Consider the following 21697-nt stretch of genomic DNA (forward strand, 5'->3'; position numbering starts at 1 on the left):
TGGGGCCGAGCTGTTTCCTAGGTGACAGAGCCGCTGCCTCGGCGGTGGATTGAGCAGGTCTGATTGAGGTTCCCAGAAGGCTGCGCGGTGTCCGCTTGTCCCGGCTGTCATGGCGTGTTTGCTGAAGAAGGTGAGCGAATGGAGGTCACTGTTGGCATTTAGACTGTGGGGATAGAGTCAGCTCTAAAACCTCATTTTCCAGAGGTGGTGGGCATAACTGGCGCGGGACCGGCGGTGCTTTTGGGGGGCTCGATTTACACTTTCTTCGAGGGGATGACCAGGTTAAAGGCTCGTCTCGGAGAGCAGAAAAAAGCTGCGAAAGGGCGGATGGAGAGGCTGGTAGCGGGCTTTAGACCAGTGGCAACCCGGGGAGTCGTGGTTTAGCTTTTCCTAACTTGGTGGACTCGTGGAAACCATAGTAAACGGCATGAATGGTTGTTTTTGTTTTTGAACAGACCACGGGTCTCGTGGGGTTGGCTGTGTCCGACAGTCCACATGAGGTATGTACCGCTTTTCTTACGCGTTCCTGAGTTCTCAAGGACGGCTAGAACCCCGCGACCTTGTTTGTTGCAAGGTTAACGGAACACGGATATGTCCAGCCCCGAGTTACAACTCACGAAGTCTGTTGAAACAAGAGCAGTGTCTGCATAAGTTGATCCGATGCCACTTTTTTTTTTTCCCCATGACCTCTTTATTAAACATTTTTTGGTTTACCTTTTTCCCTTGGCGTTTTCATGGCTTCACTGAAAACGGCTGTTACCACACCATTTCTCACCACGCTTGTATAGGTAACTTGGAAGAATTGCTATAGAGTCCTTGACGGCGGCTAACTTGATTTAAACATTTTTTTCAACTTCGTGATGGTCTTACAAGGAGGTAGCCCCATCCTAAGTCCGGGAGCCTCTGGACTTGTGATAGTTTGATTTGCAATGGTTTGACTTAACTGTTTTTCGACTTTACGATAGGTTTATGGGGCTATTAAATGCATTTTTGATTTATGATATTGATATTTTTGAATTATGATGAGTTTACAAGGCTGTAGCACCATTGTAAGTCCAGGAGCATCTGCACTCACAGTCTCCAATTTCAGTCTTATTCTCCTCGAATGCACTTCAACTGTAGCCAGGCTACAGCTGCCCAAGGTCTCCAGTGACCTCCATGTTATCAAATCCAGCAGTTAGCTCACCTTTCTCATCTTCACTGGCCCCGTAGCTGCGTTTAACACATTTGACATTCTCTCCATCAAGCACTTTCTTTACTGGGCTTCTGGATTTGTCTCTCACTTGGTTTTTTGTTTGTTTGTTTGTTTTTTCTCCCCCTCCCTACTGTTTTGTCTTCTCCTTTTCTTGTTATTCCTTGTATCCTCACTTTAAAATTTGAAATTTTTGGAGTTCTTCAGGGCTTAGTTTTCTTGGACCTTTTCTCTGTTTGGATTTGCTCTGTTTTAGTGACTGGATCAGGAGAGAAAACCAGTTTAGTAGTTTTAAATGCCATCTATACATTGATAATTCTTATATTTCCATATTAGGCACTGATTTTTTATGAAAGCCTTTGTGCATGTGTGTATAAATATATAAATATTAATAAGTACGAGTATTTAAAACTAATTTCTTTCTTTCATGAGAGAGGGAGTTAGAAAGAGAGATAAAGAGAGTAAACAAGAGAGGCACTTCCAAAGTATCTCTGTGTCCATAAACAGCCTTAGCCAGCCAGGAGCATGGGCAGGTGGCTGTGCAAGTGTAGGGACACTCAGGATGGGAACCAGGACCTTCCTATATGGCTTCAGCATTATGGATTGTTTCATTATGCTGCACTACCATGACTCACCCAAAAGTCTTGTGCATTTTTTTTCAAGGTGTTTCTTTTGTAAAGGAGCCAGATTTGACACCTAGACTGAACATCTTCCAAAATTCTGTACAAATGTACGATATACAAATTTACACAAGGCTTTTGCCAAGAAAAGACATCACAATGACAAGTGACAGAGGTGGCTTTGGTGTCTCATACCACTCAGGGCATCTCATCCCCCTGGGAGTATGAGGGTGGATGGAAGTCTTATGTATTTATTTGCTTAGTGGACATCTCCACTTCTGTGTCAATAAGGCAACCAGAACTTAACATGTCCAAAATGGGATCCCTGATATTCTCCCTAAAACTCACTTTCCCTCTGTTTTTTTTTTTGCCATTCAAGTCTAAGTTTCCTAGTGTAAATTCCTTTTTTAACATCTTTAAGTTTCCAAGTCCTACTATTCCTACAGATCTATCTTAGATACTACCTTTTCCATCAACTGTTCTCTGGGCCTTGCCTAAATGACTCCTCCTTCCAGAAGAATAATAATGCTAATATTTTTTTAAACTTACTGTGTGCTAGGTGCTGTTTTACATTTAGACAACACCCTATGAAATATGTATTATTCCCCAATTTTAAAGATGAAGCTTAGAGGCATCAAGATCAAGACTAAAGTAACTTGTTCAGTAGAACTGAGGAGTCGAGCCAGCGTAAACCCAGGCACTCAGATTTTAGATAAGCACACACACAACCACTACTAAGTATTACCTCCCTGTTCTACATCTTTCTCCCCACTTCCGAACACACACTTATTTTTTTATTTTATGGTATTTATAATTTTTTCTTCTTCAATGTCCTCCTTGTAATACTCCAAACATTGGGAGCAAGATTCACATCCAATCTATCTTTCTATCCAGGCTGCAAGTGTGAGTATTGAGGACATTCGTATTGAAAATATGAATGTTCTTTAGGAGAAGGGTTTATATACTGTGATATTGAAATCCGCCCCCCAGAGCAACCATATGTCATGTTTGCCTAGACTTTTCTGATTTACACTTGTGTTTTAGCATAATAATTAATAGTGTTTTCTTTCACTGTGAGAAGTGTCCCAGCTTGGATAATTAGATAGCTTCCCCATTCATAATATTCCTTCTTTTCTCAGTACTATATTATTTAGCCCAGATTCTCATTTGTATTTCTCTAGGAACAGATACATTTTTACAAGGGAAGATGAAAGTAAAAAAAAAAAAAACAATTAAAGCCAAATTTTAAGTCACACTAAAATGCCATTTCAAAGACTAGTATGCACATTTTATAACTTGGAAGGTTAAGGATTGATCCTATCAATGAGCTAATGTTTATAAATGTATTTTTTTTTCTTTAGGAATGCAATTAAGAAACAAAAGAGAGATTTGCAGTGCCTAGAACCTCAGTTTAAGAAAGATTGATTACTAAATGATTGAATTTCTAAGACAAGTCATTAGCACTAAGTTGATTTTATTTCTTCTTATTTTCATATATTTGACTTACGTACAACTTTTGCTATACTTGCACCATACAGAAAGCGTTTTCACATGTATGCTCAGATTTTTAAATCTTTATAGAAATTTGTATGATTTGTCTTTTCAGCGCCTGAGAATATTGTATGCAAAGATTCTTGAAATTCTTCAGCAAATGCCTAAAAATGCAGCGTATAGAAAATATACAGAGCAGATAACAAATGATAGGCTGGGTATGGTGAAAGCGGTAAGTAACTAAATAATTTTTGTTTTCTTTGATTTATGGGAAGTTAACATTTCTTTTGTTTTCATGTTTTTCTTAAGGAAAACAAACATTTTTTGTTTATATATTTTGTTTACTTATATTTTTTGTTTACTTAAATATTTTGTTAATAAACAAATTCATACATTATAGAGTATGAATTTCCCTTTGCTTTTCATGAAGTGAATCTTTTTCTTACTTTCTTTCTTGATAATCTTTTTCTCCTTTCCCTATAGTCTTAATTCTCCATGCTCTCTTTAACTTCTCTCATTTTATCATCATCTTTCATATAGACTAAAAATGTTTTTAGCTTGCTTCTATTTTAAAAGAAAAAAAATGGTTTTCCTATCTTTCTCTTTACATAGTGCCCTATTTTTCTCTTTATCGCTGATGCCAGTGTCAACCAAAGAATTTTTCACTGTCATTACTTCTCCACTTATTAGTCCTAAAATCCTTTGTTCAGCTATTTCAGCAGACCTACAACTAATTGATCTGTTTGTAGTCCCATCATACATTATATGGGGACTCCAAAAAGTCGAATTAAATATGTGTTTATGTTGGTGCAAAAAAGTTTTGAAATTCACACATAATTTTTTCATAATACTCATTTTCCAGGAACTTCTCAAAAACGGCTCGTATATCCCATACTGCCAATTTTTTTCAATATGTAAACCTTATTGTAATATCAGTACTTTACTTCTTCAGCTCTTACTATTGTATCCTATTCATTATTTCTCAAAGGCTGAGTTTAAGGAGTTAGACTGAGCTAGTTGTATGAAACTTGCTTAACCATCTTTATCTGTATGACTTTGATACACAACCATATTTAGAAATCATTGGCTTAACAGGATGACGTTCTTAGCATCATACAGAAGGCTCTCCAAAGTCTGTATTTTATGTGTGTTCTAGTCCTTTGCTCCTTTGAATGGCATTGGATCATCTTTATATCCTAAGAATCTAGCATGGTTTTTGGCACATAGGGTTCCTTAGAAATATTTATAGATCCAAAAAGGTAAATACAAATTGTTTTTAACAACCCCAAGCTTCATTCTTCTGATTCTTGTTTTCAGTAAAATTACCATAGATGTTAACCATGCATAGAGCCACTCACAAAGTCTTTAGTGAATATTGAAATGATTATAAAGTATCTATTTACTAAGCCCAAAGTGGAAATAAGTGTTAAATAATTTTTCTTTTCCAGATTACTACTAATGAAATAGTAATAGCATACTGGTGAGGAGCATTAGTTTTTAATCCTGTCCACGATTTTCATCTCAGCTTTACTACTTCCTGAATAACTTGCATATGCCCATTTTCTCTGGCCCAGCTTCTTCCTCTGTATGTTAGTATAATAATATTTACCTTGCACATTCATTGTTAGGATGTAAAAAGCTTGATATAGTCATAGCCATTTAGTGAGCATTCGGTACGTGGTACTGTATTAAACTTAATAGCATTTTGCCTTTGGCAAATAAAAATCAGTATTGATTTATTGTCAGTAAGACAATTTTGAATTGTTTTAACACAGGCTTTTCTTGAGTTGAAAATATTGTTAAACTTTCTTTGCCTTATTAACCTTCACCCTCCTGGGCATCTTATACCACTTCTTTGTTTTATTTTTTTTTTATTTTTAGCTATATAGCTGAGTTAATTCTGTGCTAAATAAACTTTGTCAAACATGCTAATAAGTTTTCCCCTTCTTTCCCCCTTTTCAACTATGTTTTATAATTTATTTAATGAATATAAAAACCCCACCATTGATTGAATGACTTTATATGCCATACGTGTTATGGGCCTGGAGGCTTGTGTCTAGAAGGCCGTGAATCAAATAAACAAAACTCCCTGCCCTCTTGGCAATTATTTGTTTGTGTTGCAAGACCAGAAGAGTAAGTAAATAAAGATGTACGTAGTATGTTAGAAGACAGTAAGTGCACAAAAGGAAAATGAAACAAGGAATAATGAATGATCTGTGCCATGGAGGGGACTAGGATGCTACCATTCGTGTGTATTAGTTTCCTAGGGTTGCTATAACAGATTACTACAAACTCAGTGGCATGAAACTATGGAAATTTATTATCTTACTTTTCTGGAAGCCAAAAGTCCAAGAACCTAAATCAAGGACTTCCAGGCCACGCTCTCTGGAGGGAAGTTCTAGGGTAGGATTTGTACCTTGCCTCTTCTGGTTTCTGGCAAATTGCGATATTCCTTGATTTTTGGCCTCATTGTTCCCATTTCTACCTTCATAGTCATATTACCTTTTCCTTTTCTGTGTATAATTTCCCTCTTTTATAAAGATGCTTATAATTAGGTTTAGAGCCCACACCGATAAACTAGGACAGTTTTTCCATCTTAAGCATCTCTAATTCAAAAGTCCCAAATACTCCAAAATCTGACATTCTTTGAGTATCAACATGATGCCGCCTATAAAAAATTCCCAGCTGACCTCATGTTCCAGTCAAAACACTGCAATATGGGATCAATAGATGGTGTACTGGTTACACTGTTGGACTCCCACATGGCCAACCATGGTTCGAGTCCTGGACCCAGTGTCTTCAAAGACACACTGGGTGTGTGTGTGTGCCCAAAACCCTAAGAGGAGAATGGAGGAGAAGGGATTGCAGCATGGCCATCCTCCATCGAGGCTGCTTTCTTGTTTTCTGTCTCTCTGTCTCTGTGTTTACGGTGAACAAACATGCTCTATAGCAAAACATCTCTCTACAAAAATGAAACAAAAGAAAACAAAGATCCCACTGTGATATAAAAATATTACATAAAGTTATCTTCAGACTACATGTATAAGGTATATATGAAACATAAATGAACTTCATGTTGAGACTTAGGTACCATCTCCAAGATTATCTTATGTATATGCAGACATTCCAAAATCTGAAGAAGTCCAAAATCTGGGCTGCTATGGCACTAAAAATTTTGGAAAAGGAATACTCAACCTGAATCATAATTTATTGATCCATTCTATCATAGATGATCATTTAGATTGTTTCTGGCTGGGGACTGTAATGTTACTGTGAATATTCTTAAACATTTCATTTGATTATTATTATCCATTTCAGTTTGGTATGTATATAGCAGTGGAATTACTAATAGATCATAGGGTAACTTTTTTTTTATAATGCTAATACTCATAGAAGAAATATAGAAAATATAAAGAAAAGGTGATATTTTAAAATCTATTTTAGAAAAAGTGAATTAAGTATCATACATCTTACCCCTGATAAACATGTCAATAAACACATAACACTTTTCATATTAAAACAGGAAATTAGCAGAGAGATAAGGTGGATTTTCACCAAATATTTGTTAAAAACTTAGTAAAGCATGATGAAGAGTTATGTTCATTATAAATCATAAGATATTAAAACATTCAGATATTGTCTTCCTTTGTTTAAATCTTTTTTCTTTTTGTCCCCTAAAATTATAGGAATCAGATGTTAAAAAATTAGAAGACCAACTTCAGGGTGGTCAAATAGAAGAGGTGATTCTTCAGGTAAAGAAAAAGTTGAATGTTGAGGTTTAAAATGTTGAATGTTGCAGTTTAAAATGTTCATTTTATCTTGAGGCACAAAACTGACATTACAAAAAGGAAGGAAAACTAAATTTCTTTATACCCACTCATCAAGTCTGTATAAACTATATCTAACACTATATATGTAAACTATATTTAACGCTATATATATATGTGTGTGTGTGTATATATATATATCTATATATACACACATGCACACACACACACATTACTATATTTAACATTGTATAAACTATATATAACACTATATATAGAAAATTTGGTACTTCTAACATCAATATGAATGTCATTTAAATGTTTATCATTGGTTATAGCTTGAATTTATAAAGTGTTTGTTGCTAATTTTCGAATTTTATATATGTTTTCTTTAGTCTTACCTTAGTTTAAATTAGTAATACAATGTTGCTATTATTTCAATAATGCTATATCTTTTTAGATATGATTGCTTATTGTAAGAGTTTGGTATGATTTTACTATGAAGAAATACAGATGTGTTGTGTAATAAAATTAAAATGTACTTTAATTTTTGGTTGTAACTTTGACCAAGTTAAAATAAAAAAAATTTAAATGCTTAGATGATTTTTACATTGCTTCCATACTACTAATTTTTTAATAAATAATGATATTGCATAAAAGATAAGCAGGATTATGGAAGGGACATTAGGATTAGAGAAATGATCACTAACATTAAATGCATTTAGAATATTTAAATCTTAATCTGTAAATCTCTTTTTTCCCTCTCAGTCACTACATGAAATAAAAAAAAGTTAAATATTTTTTTCTTTGATGTTTTCTTTTTTCTTCCATGAATGAGAGAGACAGAGAGAGATAGGGAACGACCGAAAGACCCTGTGATTGACTCCCAGCCTTAGCCAGCTCCCAGATTACAGCACACACATCCTCGGTGTGTTCAGGGGAGTCTCTGGACACAACATTGGAACTTCCTGTATGAGTCAGCCTTGCAGAGCATTGTGTTACTGCTATGCCTTCCCCCGCCCCATTTTTTTTTTTTTTAATGACAGGGTCTTGCCATGTCAGTTTCCTCCTGCCTCAGCCTTTCCCCAGCTGGAACTACAGGCATGTGCCATTACGTTCGGCTTCTTTTTAGATGGGATTTTACTGTTTAGCCCAGGCCAGCATCAAGCTCATGATTCTCCTGTCTTGGCCTTCCCAGGTTGCCAGGATTACATGTGTGCCTCTGTGTCTAGCCTTTAGGTTGGACTGAGAATTACACCTTGGGTTTCTGTGTACTCCTGGCCTGCGGAGCGGAGTGTTTTAGCATTGCTGACCCCTGCAAGTAGACCAAAAAATCACAGTTTACGTCTATTCCATCCCCCGCCCCATTTTTTTTTTTTTTAATGACAGGGTCTTGCCATGTCAGTTTCCTCCTGCCTCAGCCTTTCCCCAGCTGGAACTACAGGCATGTGCCATTACGTTCGGCTTCTTTTTAGATGGGATTTTACTGTTTAGCCCAGGCCAGCATCAAGCTCATGATTCTCCTGTCTTGGCCTTCCCAGGTTGCCAGGATTACATGTGTGCCTCTGTGTCTAGCCTTTAGGTTGGACTGAGAATTACACCTTGGGTTTCTGTGTACTCCTGGCCTGCGGAGCGGAGTGTTTTAGCATTGCTGACCCCTGCAAGTAGACCAAAAAATCACAGTTTAATTTTGAACAAAATTTGAATTCTTTCCCTTGGTCATAGAGAGGTTATAGGAATAGATATGCTGTAAAAGAAAATAGGCTGGAAAAAAACACTCTTGAGTATTTGGTACTTGATTTTTTTAAATCATCTACAATACTTTTGTTATTATAGTTCTTTTTAATACTAAGTCTTCAAATTCCGGTGTGTACTTTATACTTGTAGCACATCTGAATTTGGAGTAGCTGTGGTTCAAGTACTTAATAGCCATATGTGCATGGGTAGTGGCTTCCATATTTGACAACCCATTACTAGGGGGATGGTATGAGAGGAATAGGAAAAGGATAGTGTATCACAGGCCAGAGAAGAGGCAGGGAGTAGGCAAGAGGGACCAGAGGGAGCTGGGTCCAAGTCCCTGCTGAAATAGCGCTATTATCAATGATGTTTAGAGCAGGCGCCCTCCCACCCTCCAGAGCCTTGGGGAGGCAGAGAAAATATAGATGTTCAGGAGACCCAAGATAAAAGATGATCAGGGGAACAACTATCCTTAGGGAATATTTTATCAGTATTTATTTTATCAGTATTCTCATTTCAACATTAGTAATACTTCTACCCCCAGATTTCCATTAATCTGCTCTTTAACTCATTATATACTTGCTGCTAGACATTGATTGGCTTTTTGGACCACTGGCATAAGTAAGGCCTTCTCTTCATTGCAGAATAATAATAGCCTCTAATATAATCTAAGCTCTTACTCTGTTTGAATTCCATGACATCCTGACTAGCGTTTAATGATGTTTGTTTTCTAAGTGGGCTGTAGTTACCAGTCTTTGGGTTGTAGGAAAATAAATGTGAAATAACAACATATTTAAAGTATATTTGTAAAATATGTTATAAATTGTGTTTTAAAGGAGAGATTAAATGAACATAATCTGATTAAGGAGTAATTCAATAAGTAACTATTTATCATTCACTTGTTGCGTTTTTCCTACATTCCATAGATCACTGTTTTACAAACTTAGGGTCTAAAGTGTTATGTGTCATGAAATCATTTGATTGGTTGTGATTAGAATTTGAAAAAAATGCAATGAAAATAGAGTGTATTATTGCTAGTACAAATGGTTTTTGCAGCTTTATTTTAGTTATATGTGTGTATTCTGGATACCATAATAAAATGTATTTTTTTTACTGTGGGCCATGCTAAAATAAAGCCACTGATGTAGAATGAAGAGACATACAATTGTACTTCTGATATTCAAAGAACTTGTGAAACATAACATAAAAAACAACTAAGTTTTGAACACATAATTTTAGCAGATTTCAGTCAAATAAAAAAGGTATCCTTTCTTAGGATCAAGTAACTGAGAATTGAGATCATTTAATTATGCAATTTTTAACATTTGATGGAAGAACAATGAGATGTTGACAGGAGATTAGTAGCTGTAATAGTTGTTTCAGTTACTAACTTTGATTAATGTTTGTTGAACAGTAAATGAAATGATCTTTCAAAAAATTTTTATCAACAGGCAGAAAATGAACTAAGTCTGGCAAGAAAAATGATTAAATGGAAACCATGGGAGCCATTAGTGGAAGAACCTCCTGCTAACCAGTGGAAATGGCCGATATAATCCTCCTTAAATGACTTTGGTGGGAAACTGATGTCACTAAATGTCCTATCATAGTAAAGATGTTTCCATATTCTTGGCATCTTATAGTCAAGAAAATTTATATAGAACATATTTAGGAACTTTGTTAAAATATTTTACTATGGAAATAGGGTCTCGAGACTAAATTTCTAATTGTTAAAGTATTCCGTTTCATTATTTCAAAGAGAATATTTCTTTAAATGGAGGTTGTGGGATTTCAGAGTTAATTAGAAAAAGTCCTGTAGATATTCATTTTAGATGCCATAATTAAAATGTGAACTATCTTTAGTAATATCTTTAATATGTTATTTAATTTTATTATACCCCTCCAAAAGAGAAAAGACCCTTAATTATTACATTTAAACAAATTCATACATCAGGATTGGAAGTAAAGTCATAAAGTCAAATATATAATTACATATTGATTGCCAAATACATTATAAATGTCACTTTATTTTAGTCTGTATCTGAATGATTTATGTCATTTACTCATTTTCGTATTGTCTTCATACAAAGATAGTTGGGAAAGCTTTTCCTCTATTTTTTTCCTTTTAGGAAGTTAGCTTGATGACCCTTAGCCTTTATTTTCTTGATCAACCCAACTATTAATACATCAGAATAAAGGTAAAATATTTTTAAAAGAAGAAATAGTAAGAATTCTTCATTAAGAAAGAATTCCTTCTAAGAAGTTTATCTGGCATGTGGTTAGACTTTTGGTCAAAGTATGTTAGCCTCTGGGTAAAACTTCAAAGTGGAATCATCATGTAATTTTTACTAAATTTCTAATGTGGGTGCAGCTGGGTATCACGCAGAAGAGTAATGCTGTTCATTAAGAAGTTGGCAAGCTTATGGTTAAACGAAGATAAAATTCTCATGTGTCCTCACCTTTTCTGTTTAGTTTTCCATCATTTAAAAATACCTGATTAAATTTAACTTGGTCATTCTTTTCTTCACAGAGAATACTTTTTTCTTTCTGTGTGTGTTTGTTTAAAATGTATCTATTTCTTCTATGAGTGACAGAGACAGAGAGACATACAGAAAGACAGCACCCACAGCCGGGTCTAGACACTGCCATCCACTCCCAGTCTCAGCACGTCCTGTATTATGGGCACATGTGCACGCGGCATTCTCAGGGAGATCTGTGACATGAGTGTAGAACGTTCCCATGGGGGTCAGCCTTGTAGACTGCTGTGTTTTACTCTGCACCACCGTCTGGCCCTATGTGTGTATTTGACTGTCTCATGGCAAACAAAATCATTCTGAATGAGGAAAAAAATGATTATTTTTTCTTCTTGTAGTATATTTCTTCCCTCATAGAGCTATAAGATAAATGATAAATAAGTATTATATAAAATAGATTGAGATTATTATCTGGCAGTCAGATTGAAAGAATACATCCTGAGGACTTTTTTTTAAAAGAATTATTTAATTTTATTATTATTATTTTAATTTGCTATAGGACATGTACACTCACCAGAGAGAGAGAGAGAGAGAGACGGAAGTGAGAAAGCAAGCTGCCAGGTCCAGGACTTGAACTGCAGTGGAAGTATAGTGCCTCAACCACCATGCCACCTGCTGGCCCTTTGGGAGCTGTTTTTTTAAAGGAGGAATAAAATTCAGAAAAGTATTAGAGGGAAAGTAAGAAGTCCTAAAGTTTTTTTTTTTTTTTTTTTCCTTTTTTTTTGGGGGGGGGGGGTTTTGCTATGGGGCATGTGTGTTCCCCAGAAAGAGAGACAAAAAGTGAGAAATCATCCCCCAAGAGGGATGGCCATGCCGCAATTCCTTCTTCATTATCTTCTCGCATGCACATGCGCCCGGTATGAGTTTAAGCCACTGGGTCTGGGACTTGAACCACGGTTGGCTACATGGGAGTCCAGCGTCATAGCCATTTTGCCAACTGCTGGTCCCGAAACCTAGAAGTTCTTATTCCTATAGTTTTAACAGCATTTGGAACTCAGTGACTGAGTTGAGGTAAGATGTTGACCTTGCAGAATGACTATTTTCTTTGTAAAATAAGTAGAATTTATGACTTATGACTTCCTTTTGGGTTCTTAATATTTATTATACTTAAATACATAATATGTTTACCGAGGTCAAAATACATGATTCTATATCATGTGTGGATGAATACTTCCAAGCTAATTTTCAAACCAACCGTTTTTATAGGTCCTTTCGAGCACTTAAAAGCAGAAAGATGATACTGCCTTCATCATACTTTCAGTCCTATTCTTCCAAGATTATTTTATGTTTCACCAGTAATGTTACCGAAGTTTTATTGATAAAAGGAGACTTTGTGGTTTGGTCACTGCTTAAGAGGCTGGATCCCATGGGACCAACGGTCTGTTTTGAGTTCCCAACGCAGTGACGTGAGAGACATACTGAGTGCATAACTTCGCATGCCCAAATTCCAAGTTGGAGAAATGGAGAAGGGATTGCAACATTACCATATTCGCCCGAGGAGTCCTTTTTCCTCTATCCCTTTCTCCCTGTCTCTTTCTGGCAAGCACGTGTACTCTCTGACAAACTTTTGACAAAGGGAGGAGGGTCTGTATTGATATTTACAATAGAAATATTGTAGAATCACAGTCATGTGTAATTTTTGACTCCCCCAAATTTAACTACTCATAGTCTGCTCTTTACTGGAGGCCTTGCTGATAATGTAAAAGGGTTGATTAATACCTATGCTTTATCTTATATGAAAGGTATTCAGAAAGTTCATGGAAAATACATGTGAAAAACTAGGCATACATTTCAAAAGTTTTTTGCACTAAATAAACATCCTTTTTTAAAAAATTTGCATGCATTAGCTGGAGGGAGAAAGGGAAAGTGAGAAAGCACTCTCCCATTGGGGATGGCCATGCCACAATCCCTTCTCCATTCTCATCTCAGGATTTGGGGCATACATACACTCACACACAGCATATTATCCAAGTTGTCAGGTCTGGGACTTGAACCATGCAGTCAGCCATGTGGGATCCAGCCTCCTTAACCACCATGCTACCGCCTCCTTAACCACCATGCTACCGCCTGGCCCTAAATGCTTACTTTGGTTGTATTTTTCCACACTTTTTGAAGTCTTTTTGTATGAATTATATACTGTAGTCTTTCAATAAAATAAGCTAGACAAAAGAAAATGTTATTAAGAAAATCCTAAGGCAGAGAAAATACATTATAGTACTGTATTATATTTTCTAATAGGTTTATTGAGAAGCATCTGTATATGATAAACCTGTGCAATCAAACTGGTGGTGTTCAAGGATCAGCTGTACTACTGTTTTACTATAATATCAAGGGTAGAATTAGAATGATAGTGAGATGTAAACAAAATAGCTCATGTTTTCTGAGACTAATAGTGAATATGTAACTAATTTTATCCATTAAATCTGTGCTACAACCCTGAGGGAAATACTGCAAATTACGTCTGCTTTTCAGATATTGAAACCATTATGAGTACTGCTGCTGTGTAGTTGTACAACACGGGGCCCTGGAGCAAATGAGGCAAAGGGATGGTAAGATGTGGAGCTCAATTTTGAACTTGAACACTCTGGCATCAGAATTCATCCTTCCCTTACATTAGTCTATAAATATTTAGGAATGATGTCACTGCCTGCACTATATGGACCATAGCAAGCAAACCTAGATCCTGCCCTCTTGATTTTTTTCTGTCAAAGTACCTGTTAAGAACAAGTAGGTATAAACTGGTTTTCATTTTGTACAAAGACCTTAGGCAGATAATGGTAATCGACAATGCCTTGCAATTTGGCCCATCATTCTTGTGCATTCACTAACCGCCATCCCAACTGCCCACACCACATAATCGCTTTTACTCCTTCAAAACTTTGTTTCCTATAAATTTCCAGGTTAAGCATCTTGATCACCTTGTGGTCGATCCTTCTATTGAAAGGTCCTCTGTCTTGCCAAGTGACTTCTAGCCTAATTTAAGTATTTCAGAATGGCCTATTTTACTTCTCTAGTCTCCCCATATGTTTCATTCAAATTAATCATCACGCTCTGTCCAGATATTTTACAATAAAGAGAAGCTAGTCAGTTTGAACTTTGCAAGCAAAGAAGAAAATAGCATTAAAGTCAACACCCTCTTATTCTCATACCTAGACTTAGTGCAGAATATTCCTGTATCTGAACATTCTTTCCTTTCAGATGAAAATGGCTGAAATGTAAGATAACAGTATAATTAATCTTTCAACCGGGAATGATTTTGAAAGTTAAAAGGAGTAATACTTTGATAAGAGTACCATGTACACGGTGACTATCCTGGGCAAATAGGACATATGCACTCTACTGGAGTAAGGCTCACCTTGAGGTTGCTATCTTCCCTACAAGCTAGAGAAGTAATCTGTCACCTGAATAAGACGATGCCAATGGTGGAAGCTGTTGTGCCACCAGGTAGCCATCGTGTGCCAGTAGGTCTCAGGTTTTTTCCTTTTTTACAATTGCCAGAAAGACAGTGAGTGAGAAATCACCCATACCATGGGGGATGACCATGTTGCAATCCCGTCTTCATTTCTCCCTCCTTTCAGGATTTTGGACACACACACACATGCGCCCAGCATGTTTTTTCAAGCTGCAGCATCCAGGACTCTAACACTGCAGACAGTCATGTGGGATCCAGCTCCCTTAACCACTGTGCATCTGGCTGGCCTGTCAGATTTCACTGTGTCACTTCACTTTATTATTCTCCCCTCACCCAGTCTTTGCCTCAGAACTGAGGGAAGGAAACTAACTGATCTTTTATTGCCTATTTTCTTTTTCAATCCTAAAGCACAAAGGAGTGAAGCTAAATAAGCCAATAACAATATCTATGAATGTGTCATTTTTGAAAGGGGAAAAAATATCAATGTCTATATAGGAAAATTTCCATGTGCAGGCAAATAATCAGCTTTATCTTTTCCCTTTCAACCTCCATGTGTTATATAAGTAAACAAGTTAGCAATCTAGGCAAATGTAGGCTGTGGTTTAAGGTTAAGAACCAAACTGCTGAACATAATCACAAGTATTTTGCATTTGCCAAGTACTGTCTTTCTGTTAAAACTCAATATTCACCAAGATTGTAGCTTATGTTACAAAATAAGTTGCTTGTTTTTTGAGAACAACTAATGAGAGAGAAAGGTTTTGGTTAGAGGAGGATGGGGTTTTGTTTTTGATAGAAGTTACAGGAAATGAAAGTGGGAATGTGATATCAGATTTGAATTGTTGATGAGGGACTAAGGAAATTTATTTCAAGATCTTTCTTCAGAGGCAAAAGCCGAAACAGTAGAGAATGAAGAAAGGTTGTGACTTAGCATAGGCTATATTTAAATCCCAGCATCTTAACCCAAGTTTGTTTCTTGTTCATACAAAATGTCTAAGGAGAGTTGACAGAGAGTGCTCATAATAGTCAAATCGGGGATCAAGATTAGAAAGGCACCATATCAACTCATGCTTCCAATAATGCATGACAGGGGAAAGGAAACATGGCGAGTCACACAAAGAAACGAAAACAAAACTAAGAAAGAAACCATTACAGAATTTATTTGAAAATGCCATAGAATTAATAAATTAAGTTCATCATGCATTGTTAATAAGCTTCATGATGATCTTTATGTTGGCAGCTAATTTTTTTGTAGTGCACTTAAATGTAATTTATGGTAAATTAATGTCTATGCATGATTAAATAAAAAGCATGGCATAAATGCCTTCATTTGGGGAGTGCTCAGATTTTTAAAAAAAATTTTAAGAGAGGTTTTTGCTATAGCATGCCAGCACTTGCTGGAGGGACAGAGACAGAAAGTGAGAAATCATCCACTCTCCCACCAAGGGGAATGGCCACACAATCCCTTCTCTTTTATTCTCCTCTCTGCATCTTGGGGATGCACACATGCACATACACACACAAACACACACACGCCCAGTGTGAAAACTCAAGTCGCTGGGCCCAGGACCCAAACTGCAGTTGGCTGTGTGGGAGTCCAAAGATGTAACCAATACGCCATCTACTGGTAGCAGATTTTTAAATGTTAAAGGTTTATTATTTAGATGAGTTTTTTTGGCTTTTCTAAAGATAAGCATTACTATTTACTACAGAATATTACATTTTATTATCTTTTTCTAACTGGATGTTTTTTTTTTCCCATTAGAATAAAAATAAGTCTTCAATTCTTCATCTAAATTCCAAATCCCCAAAATCTCTGAAAACTGAAAGTTTTGTATAACTCACTTGGAAACAAAACTTGACCTAAATTGATATAAGACTATTTTGTGGTCTGTATCCCAGTTTAATGTAAATATGAATATATTTTGCTACAGATGTATTTGATTCTGGAATGCTTCTCTAAGCCCACTAAAGGCATCATATAATATAAAACATATGTCCATATTTCCTTTCAAAAATCTCAAAATACTGAATATTAAGTAGCTCTGTTTTTAGAAAAGGGGCCATGAGCCTGTATCTCTTAACAAGCTCATATAGAGTTTATGATTCATTTAATTTAATTCATATATATAATTTTAATTCATATATATAATTTTAATATCCTTAGTTTTCTAAATTATTCTAATTTTTTTCCCAATTCATTATTCATTCACATCAGGATATATTTTAGTCTGGAATAACAATGGGAAGTATTTTGAAATGCTTTATTTTATTAAGCCACTAGATGGCATCTTTGTAAAAATAAAAGCACATTAAAAGAAATCTATAAAGGCTGAGATAAAAGTAGTTGTTTCATGAGAAATAAAGATAAGTCATTTTGGACAACAAATCCTGAGGAAATGCATACGTTTATTGTGCAAAGTAAAATGGAAATGTAAAATTACTTTTCCACTTTTTGAATTCTTTTTCCTGTTAGTTTTCATTGAGCTTGCATGTACATCTATGTTATGTAACCAACAAACTGTGTGTTTCATTTTGATGTGCCAGTAAGTTTTCTAAGCTGCATAAACTACCCAGGAAGCCTTAGTTAGGGTTCCTATTATAAGACTGAGTTGTATAAAGTCATCTCCACAACAGACTATAAATGAAATATAAACATATAGTATCAAGCCCTCCCCGCCCCGCTAGGGAAATGGGGGAATGAGGGTGTAAATCCTGCAGTCCTTTTTCCTTCATTCGTCTCCCGGGATCTTGGGCACACACGCACATGCGCTCTGCCTGAGTTTCAAACCACCGTGTCTGGGACTTGAACTGTGATGTTGACCATGTGAGAGTCCAGTGACATAACCACTGCATCATATGCTGGCCACCATGAAAAATCAATTTCAATGGAAAGACCCCGAGAAGTAAGTGCTTAAACCTTTGGGATTCTCATTAATAACAACATTTAAGTTTCATTATTGTCTTTTATTTCCTTTGTTCTTCATGAATGTGTGGAAGTGACTAAAGTATATTTGTGGTTTATTTAAAATCATTAAAACAAAGCCAATATTTTTTTCTGAGATACATATTTTGTAGTGTATTAAGAAATATCTGTTATTAAAATGAGATGAGGACTGAAAAAATGGTGTTTCCTATTAGGAAGACATTGAGAAGATGAGTACATTTTCAGCAAAATGGTGTAAAGAAAAGAAAACACTGAACATTATGAATTAAAGAATGGACCTGTACTATGTATGAAAACTATTTTGGTTTTTACTAATCTTACATTTTTCTTAAATATCAAAAGGTATTCAATCAAACAGCATAGAATAGTGGTTTAAAGTCTAGATTCTGGAATCAGACTGCTTGGATTTAATCTTGGTTTTCACTAAGCCTCTATGCCTTAGTTTCTTCAGTATGGTGGGACGAATAGCATTCCTTCTTAATAAAATTGTTGGAATTATAAATACACACACACACACACGCACACACACACACATACACGGTGCCTAGTGACAATGAATGACAATGAGTGTCAGGTGTCATTAGGAGACAACCACTTGAAGTTTGTTTCTACATTTGCGACAGAAACATTCTTGGTCTTTCTCCAATACTATCTTACACTTCTTTAAGAACTTTCTTAAGGAATTTAGTGATTAAAAATACACAATTTGATAATTAACAAAAGCTTTGCGTTTCCTGATTTATAAGGGAAATTATGAAATAGCCCCTCTCTCCTTTTTTCCCTTTGGCTGCCCAGAAGCTAAGAGCCAAGTTCTGAACAGAAGCAAACAGACACCTGCTGTTGTGCACAAACCCGTGTCCTTTGTCGATTTCTTGCCTCTCATATATTCTCAGATTCTGATTTTTTAATATTTGTAAGTTTAAATAGCTTTTGGTATGGATTTCGGAGAACAGTACCCTTTCACAAGGGTAAACGGACCTTTAGAAAATAATACCTGATGTATTTTTGGATCTATCAGTGGATAGCCAGCTGGAGCAACTGGCTCCTCCTTCCCCGTAGCTTTTCTCTCCCCTCCTCTCCCCTGGCTCCTTCCCTTCCCTGCCCCCTCCCCTCTGGCTCCTCCTCGTTCCTTTTCAGCACTTGTCACCGCCTCTCCTCGCGGGGCAATGCCCCTGGCGGGAGGAGGTGGCAAGGGGACCGTTGCTAGGTTACGGCCGGCAACAGAGTCCAGACAGTGTCGACACTGCTCCCAAGGACCCTGAGAAACTGCTTCGATCCGGGTAGCCGCGTTTCTTAGTAAGGTAGGAAGACAGATGTGGGCTGCCTCTGCTGGCTGGACACCTAGGCCGGGTCTTGAACCGGTGACCACCTCTGTGGACTCTGAGGAATTTGTGTGGGAGCTGGTCCTGCCTGGGCACCAGAGGCTGCCTGGTTGGCAGGGGGAATGTTTCACTTTTACTTTGGAAACTATGCAAAGCATCCCACTTTCTTTGGCCCCTTTTCTGTTCTCACCTCTGATTTGGTATTCGGAAGCTGCAGCATTAAGCTAGGAGGTGTGCATCACCACACGCCCGAGTGCTTATCCCAGTAATCTTAGAAAAGCGAGGCGTGTTAGTGTAACTCAGATCTGGCTTCAGCCTCTCCTGCAGACGTTTTGAGACTATAACATGGAAATCTTGTACCTCACTAGGCACACTCGCACCTTCGGTTCACCTATGGCCTTGGCCTCTTAAACGTTCCACGAGTAAGTCCCTCTATTCAGTAAAAAGCTAGGCTGGATCTCTGCCTTTCTACTTACACCAGCGTTCTAGATGTATCAAACCTCCATGGGGACATTTTTGGTGTATAAACATAGTGCAGCCGGCCTTTTCACTTTTAAATAATAAAATTAAAACACGTTTGAATAGGTAATACATAGAAGTGACAAGTTCAAACAACAAAAAGGATCAACAGTGAAAAATTTCCCTTTTACCCGTCCTCCTCCTGGTCAGAGGTGTTCTGGGCATATACAGATGAGTGGTCCTATCTGTCATATTGCACAGGTCGTTCCGTGCCTTACTCTTAGCATGGTTGTCTTGGAATCATTCTCTATCAGCATTTACAGATCTCCCTCATTTTATGTATGCGTGGATGAATGTATGTGTTACGTTTCTCAGCATATCATGAAATCCGGAAGCTAATAGACAAAGAGATCAGTAAGTTTCACTACCTAACAATGTTGAATTTCTATATCATAAAAAATAACATAAACAGCATCACATGCATAATGGGAAATATAATTGCAACATACAGCAAAGGGGCGTTTAATTATCAAATTAGAAAATAAAGTCATGTAGGGAAAAAAAGGAAACAAAGTGCTATTCTTGGGGCTATGATAAGATACTTGACTATTAGAAAACTTGGTGGATTTAGAATTAAGGTCTGTGTGACCTAATTTTGGCAACTTATTTTATAGTAGATCTACACATGTGTATAGAGATATATGTAGATGTTTATGACAACACTCTCTTTAATAGTAAAAAGGTGGAGATAGGGGAAAAAAATGTCCATAATAGAGCAACGGCTGAATATCACATAGCTTAGCTCTGCCATGAACTTACTATGAAGTTGTAGAAAATGAGGCAGAATCATGTTTTATGAGAAATAAATACATTAAGAAACACGTAGACTAGTGATTAAAGGAGCTGGAGCCCATATGGCTGACAGTAGCTTGAATTTTGGCCCCAGTGGCTTGGAAAACATGCCAGACACATGCCCACCCAAAATCCCATCAGTATGGATTATAGCATGACCACAGCCCATTGTGTGTTGCTTTCTCCCCTCGTTTCTTTCTGGGGAGTACAAGTGTGTTCTGGCAATTTAAAAAATAGGAATATGATAAGTATATATTAAATAGAAAAATAAGTTGTGAAATAGTATCAAAGTTAGGGACTAGTAGATGGCTTAACAGTTACATTGCTGGACTTCCACATAGTCTACTGCGATTGGAGTCCTGGACCTGGTAGCTTCAAATTCATGCCGGGCACGTGTGCATGTGCCCAAAATCCCGAGAGGAGAATGGAGGAGAAACGATTGTAGCATGGCCATCCCCCCCAGGGGGTGATTTCTCGCTTTCTGTCTGTCCATCTCTCTGTCTCCTTGGCGAGCACACACACCCTGTAGCAACAATCTCTCTTAAAAAAAACATAGCATCAAAGTTAATAAATATATGGAAGCATAATTTGTATCCTTAAAGATAATATTGATATACGCATAAGCAAAATAAGTATATATGCTATTATATAATTGCAACTTCATACAAACCGTTAACAGTGTCTAACAATGTGGAATATTGGATGATGGTGCTTGGCAGAAAGGCCTTGGTTTCCCAGCTCACCCTTAAAAATGGGGTTTGATGACTTGCGTCTGAAGTCCCAGTTACCCCAGTGACTAAAGCAGGAGGAGGATCATGACACAGCAGGACTCTGTCTAACCATCACACACACCCACACACCCACCCACACACACACACACACACACACACACACACACACACACATACCTCTACCACCAAAAATTCGAGTATCAGGCTAATAAGATAGTACTTTTTATTTTATTCCTTTCTGTTCTGTTTGCGTTAGTATTTTCTTGTTAGCACATATGGAACTCTTTTATTGTTTGTTTGTTTTGCTTTATGTTTTTAATTTTTTTCTCTTCAAATTTGTTACATTAATTCACTATACATCATTACAGCATACAAATGAATTTTCCATCCAAAATACACTGTGTATTGGCTCAATCAAGCACATCAACATACATGTTATCAGCAAATAATTTTCCAATTCTTATGTACTGTATACTTTGTTGTTTTTTTTGCCATCCTTGATTCCCTCACCCTCTGCCATGTCTCACCCTCCTCCCACATTGTCTCTAGTATCCATGGTTGCTTTCTATGTCTCCCCTCCCCCCCATTTAATTGATTTGCTAATAAACTTAGTCTAAATATATCAAATAGCTAGTACAG

The 21697-nt window shown here is 36.8% G+C and overlaps 2 protein-coding genes across 2 annotated transcripts in view; both read left to right on the forward strand.

Annotated features, from left to right (window-relative positions):
* Positions 1 to 37: 37 nt before the first annotated feature.
* NDUFA5 (NADH:ubiquinone oxidoreductase subunit A5) lies at positions 38 to 11333 on the forward strand. The gene is made up of 5 exons (XM_006149207.3): positions 38 to 130; positions 456 to 500; positions 3419 to 3535; positions 6990 to 7055; positions 10259 to 11333. Exons 1-5 carry the CDS (start codon positions 110 to 112, stop codon positions 10358 to 10360), a joined length of 351 nt encoding a protein of 116 aa, XP_006149269.1. The 5' UTR covers positions 38 to 109; the 3' UTR covers positions 10361 to 11333.
* A 7579-nt stretch (positions 11334 to 18912) lies between these two features.
* Positions 18913 to 21697, forward strand: part of IQUB (IQ motif and ubiquitin domain containing) — a 79728-nt gene continuing 76943 nt past the window's right edge. The window contains exon 1 of the mRNA XM_006149208.2: positions 18913 to 18995. The gene's annotated coding sequence lies outside the window, so the exon portion shown is untranslated. The remainder of the gene's footprint in view (positions 18996 to 21697) is intronic.

This window comes from Tupaia chinensis, unplaced genomic scaffold (assembly GCF_000334495.1).
Source record: "Tupaia chinensis unplaced genomic scaffold, TupChi_1.0 Scaffold000257_1, whole genome shotgun sequence".
NCBI classification, from domain to species: Eukaryota; Metazoa; Chordata; class Mammalia; order Scandentia; family Tupaiidae; genus Tupaia; species Tupaia belangeri.

Excerpts from the sequence above, each read along its gene's own strand:
- NDUFA5 (XM_006149207.3), top strand. The coding sequence starts at position 110 with ATGGCGTGTTTGCTGAAGAAG. Across the intron at positions 131-455 it reads TGGCGTGTTTGCTGAAGAAG|ACCACGGGTCTCGTGGGGTT; the intron begins GTGAGCGAATGG and ends GTTTTTGAACAG. Across the intron at positions 7,056-10,258 it reads TAGAAGAGGTGATTCTTCAG|GCAGAAAATGAACTAAGTCT; the intron begins GTAAAGAAAAAG and ends TTTTATCAACAG.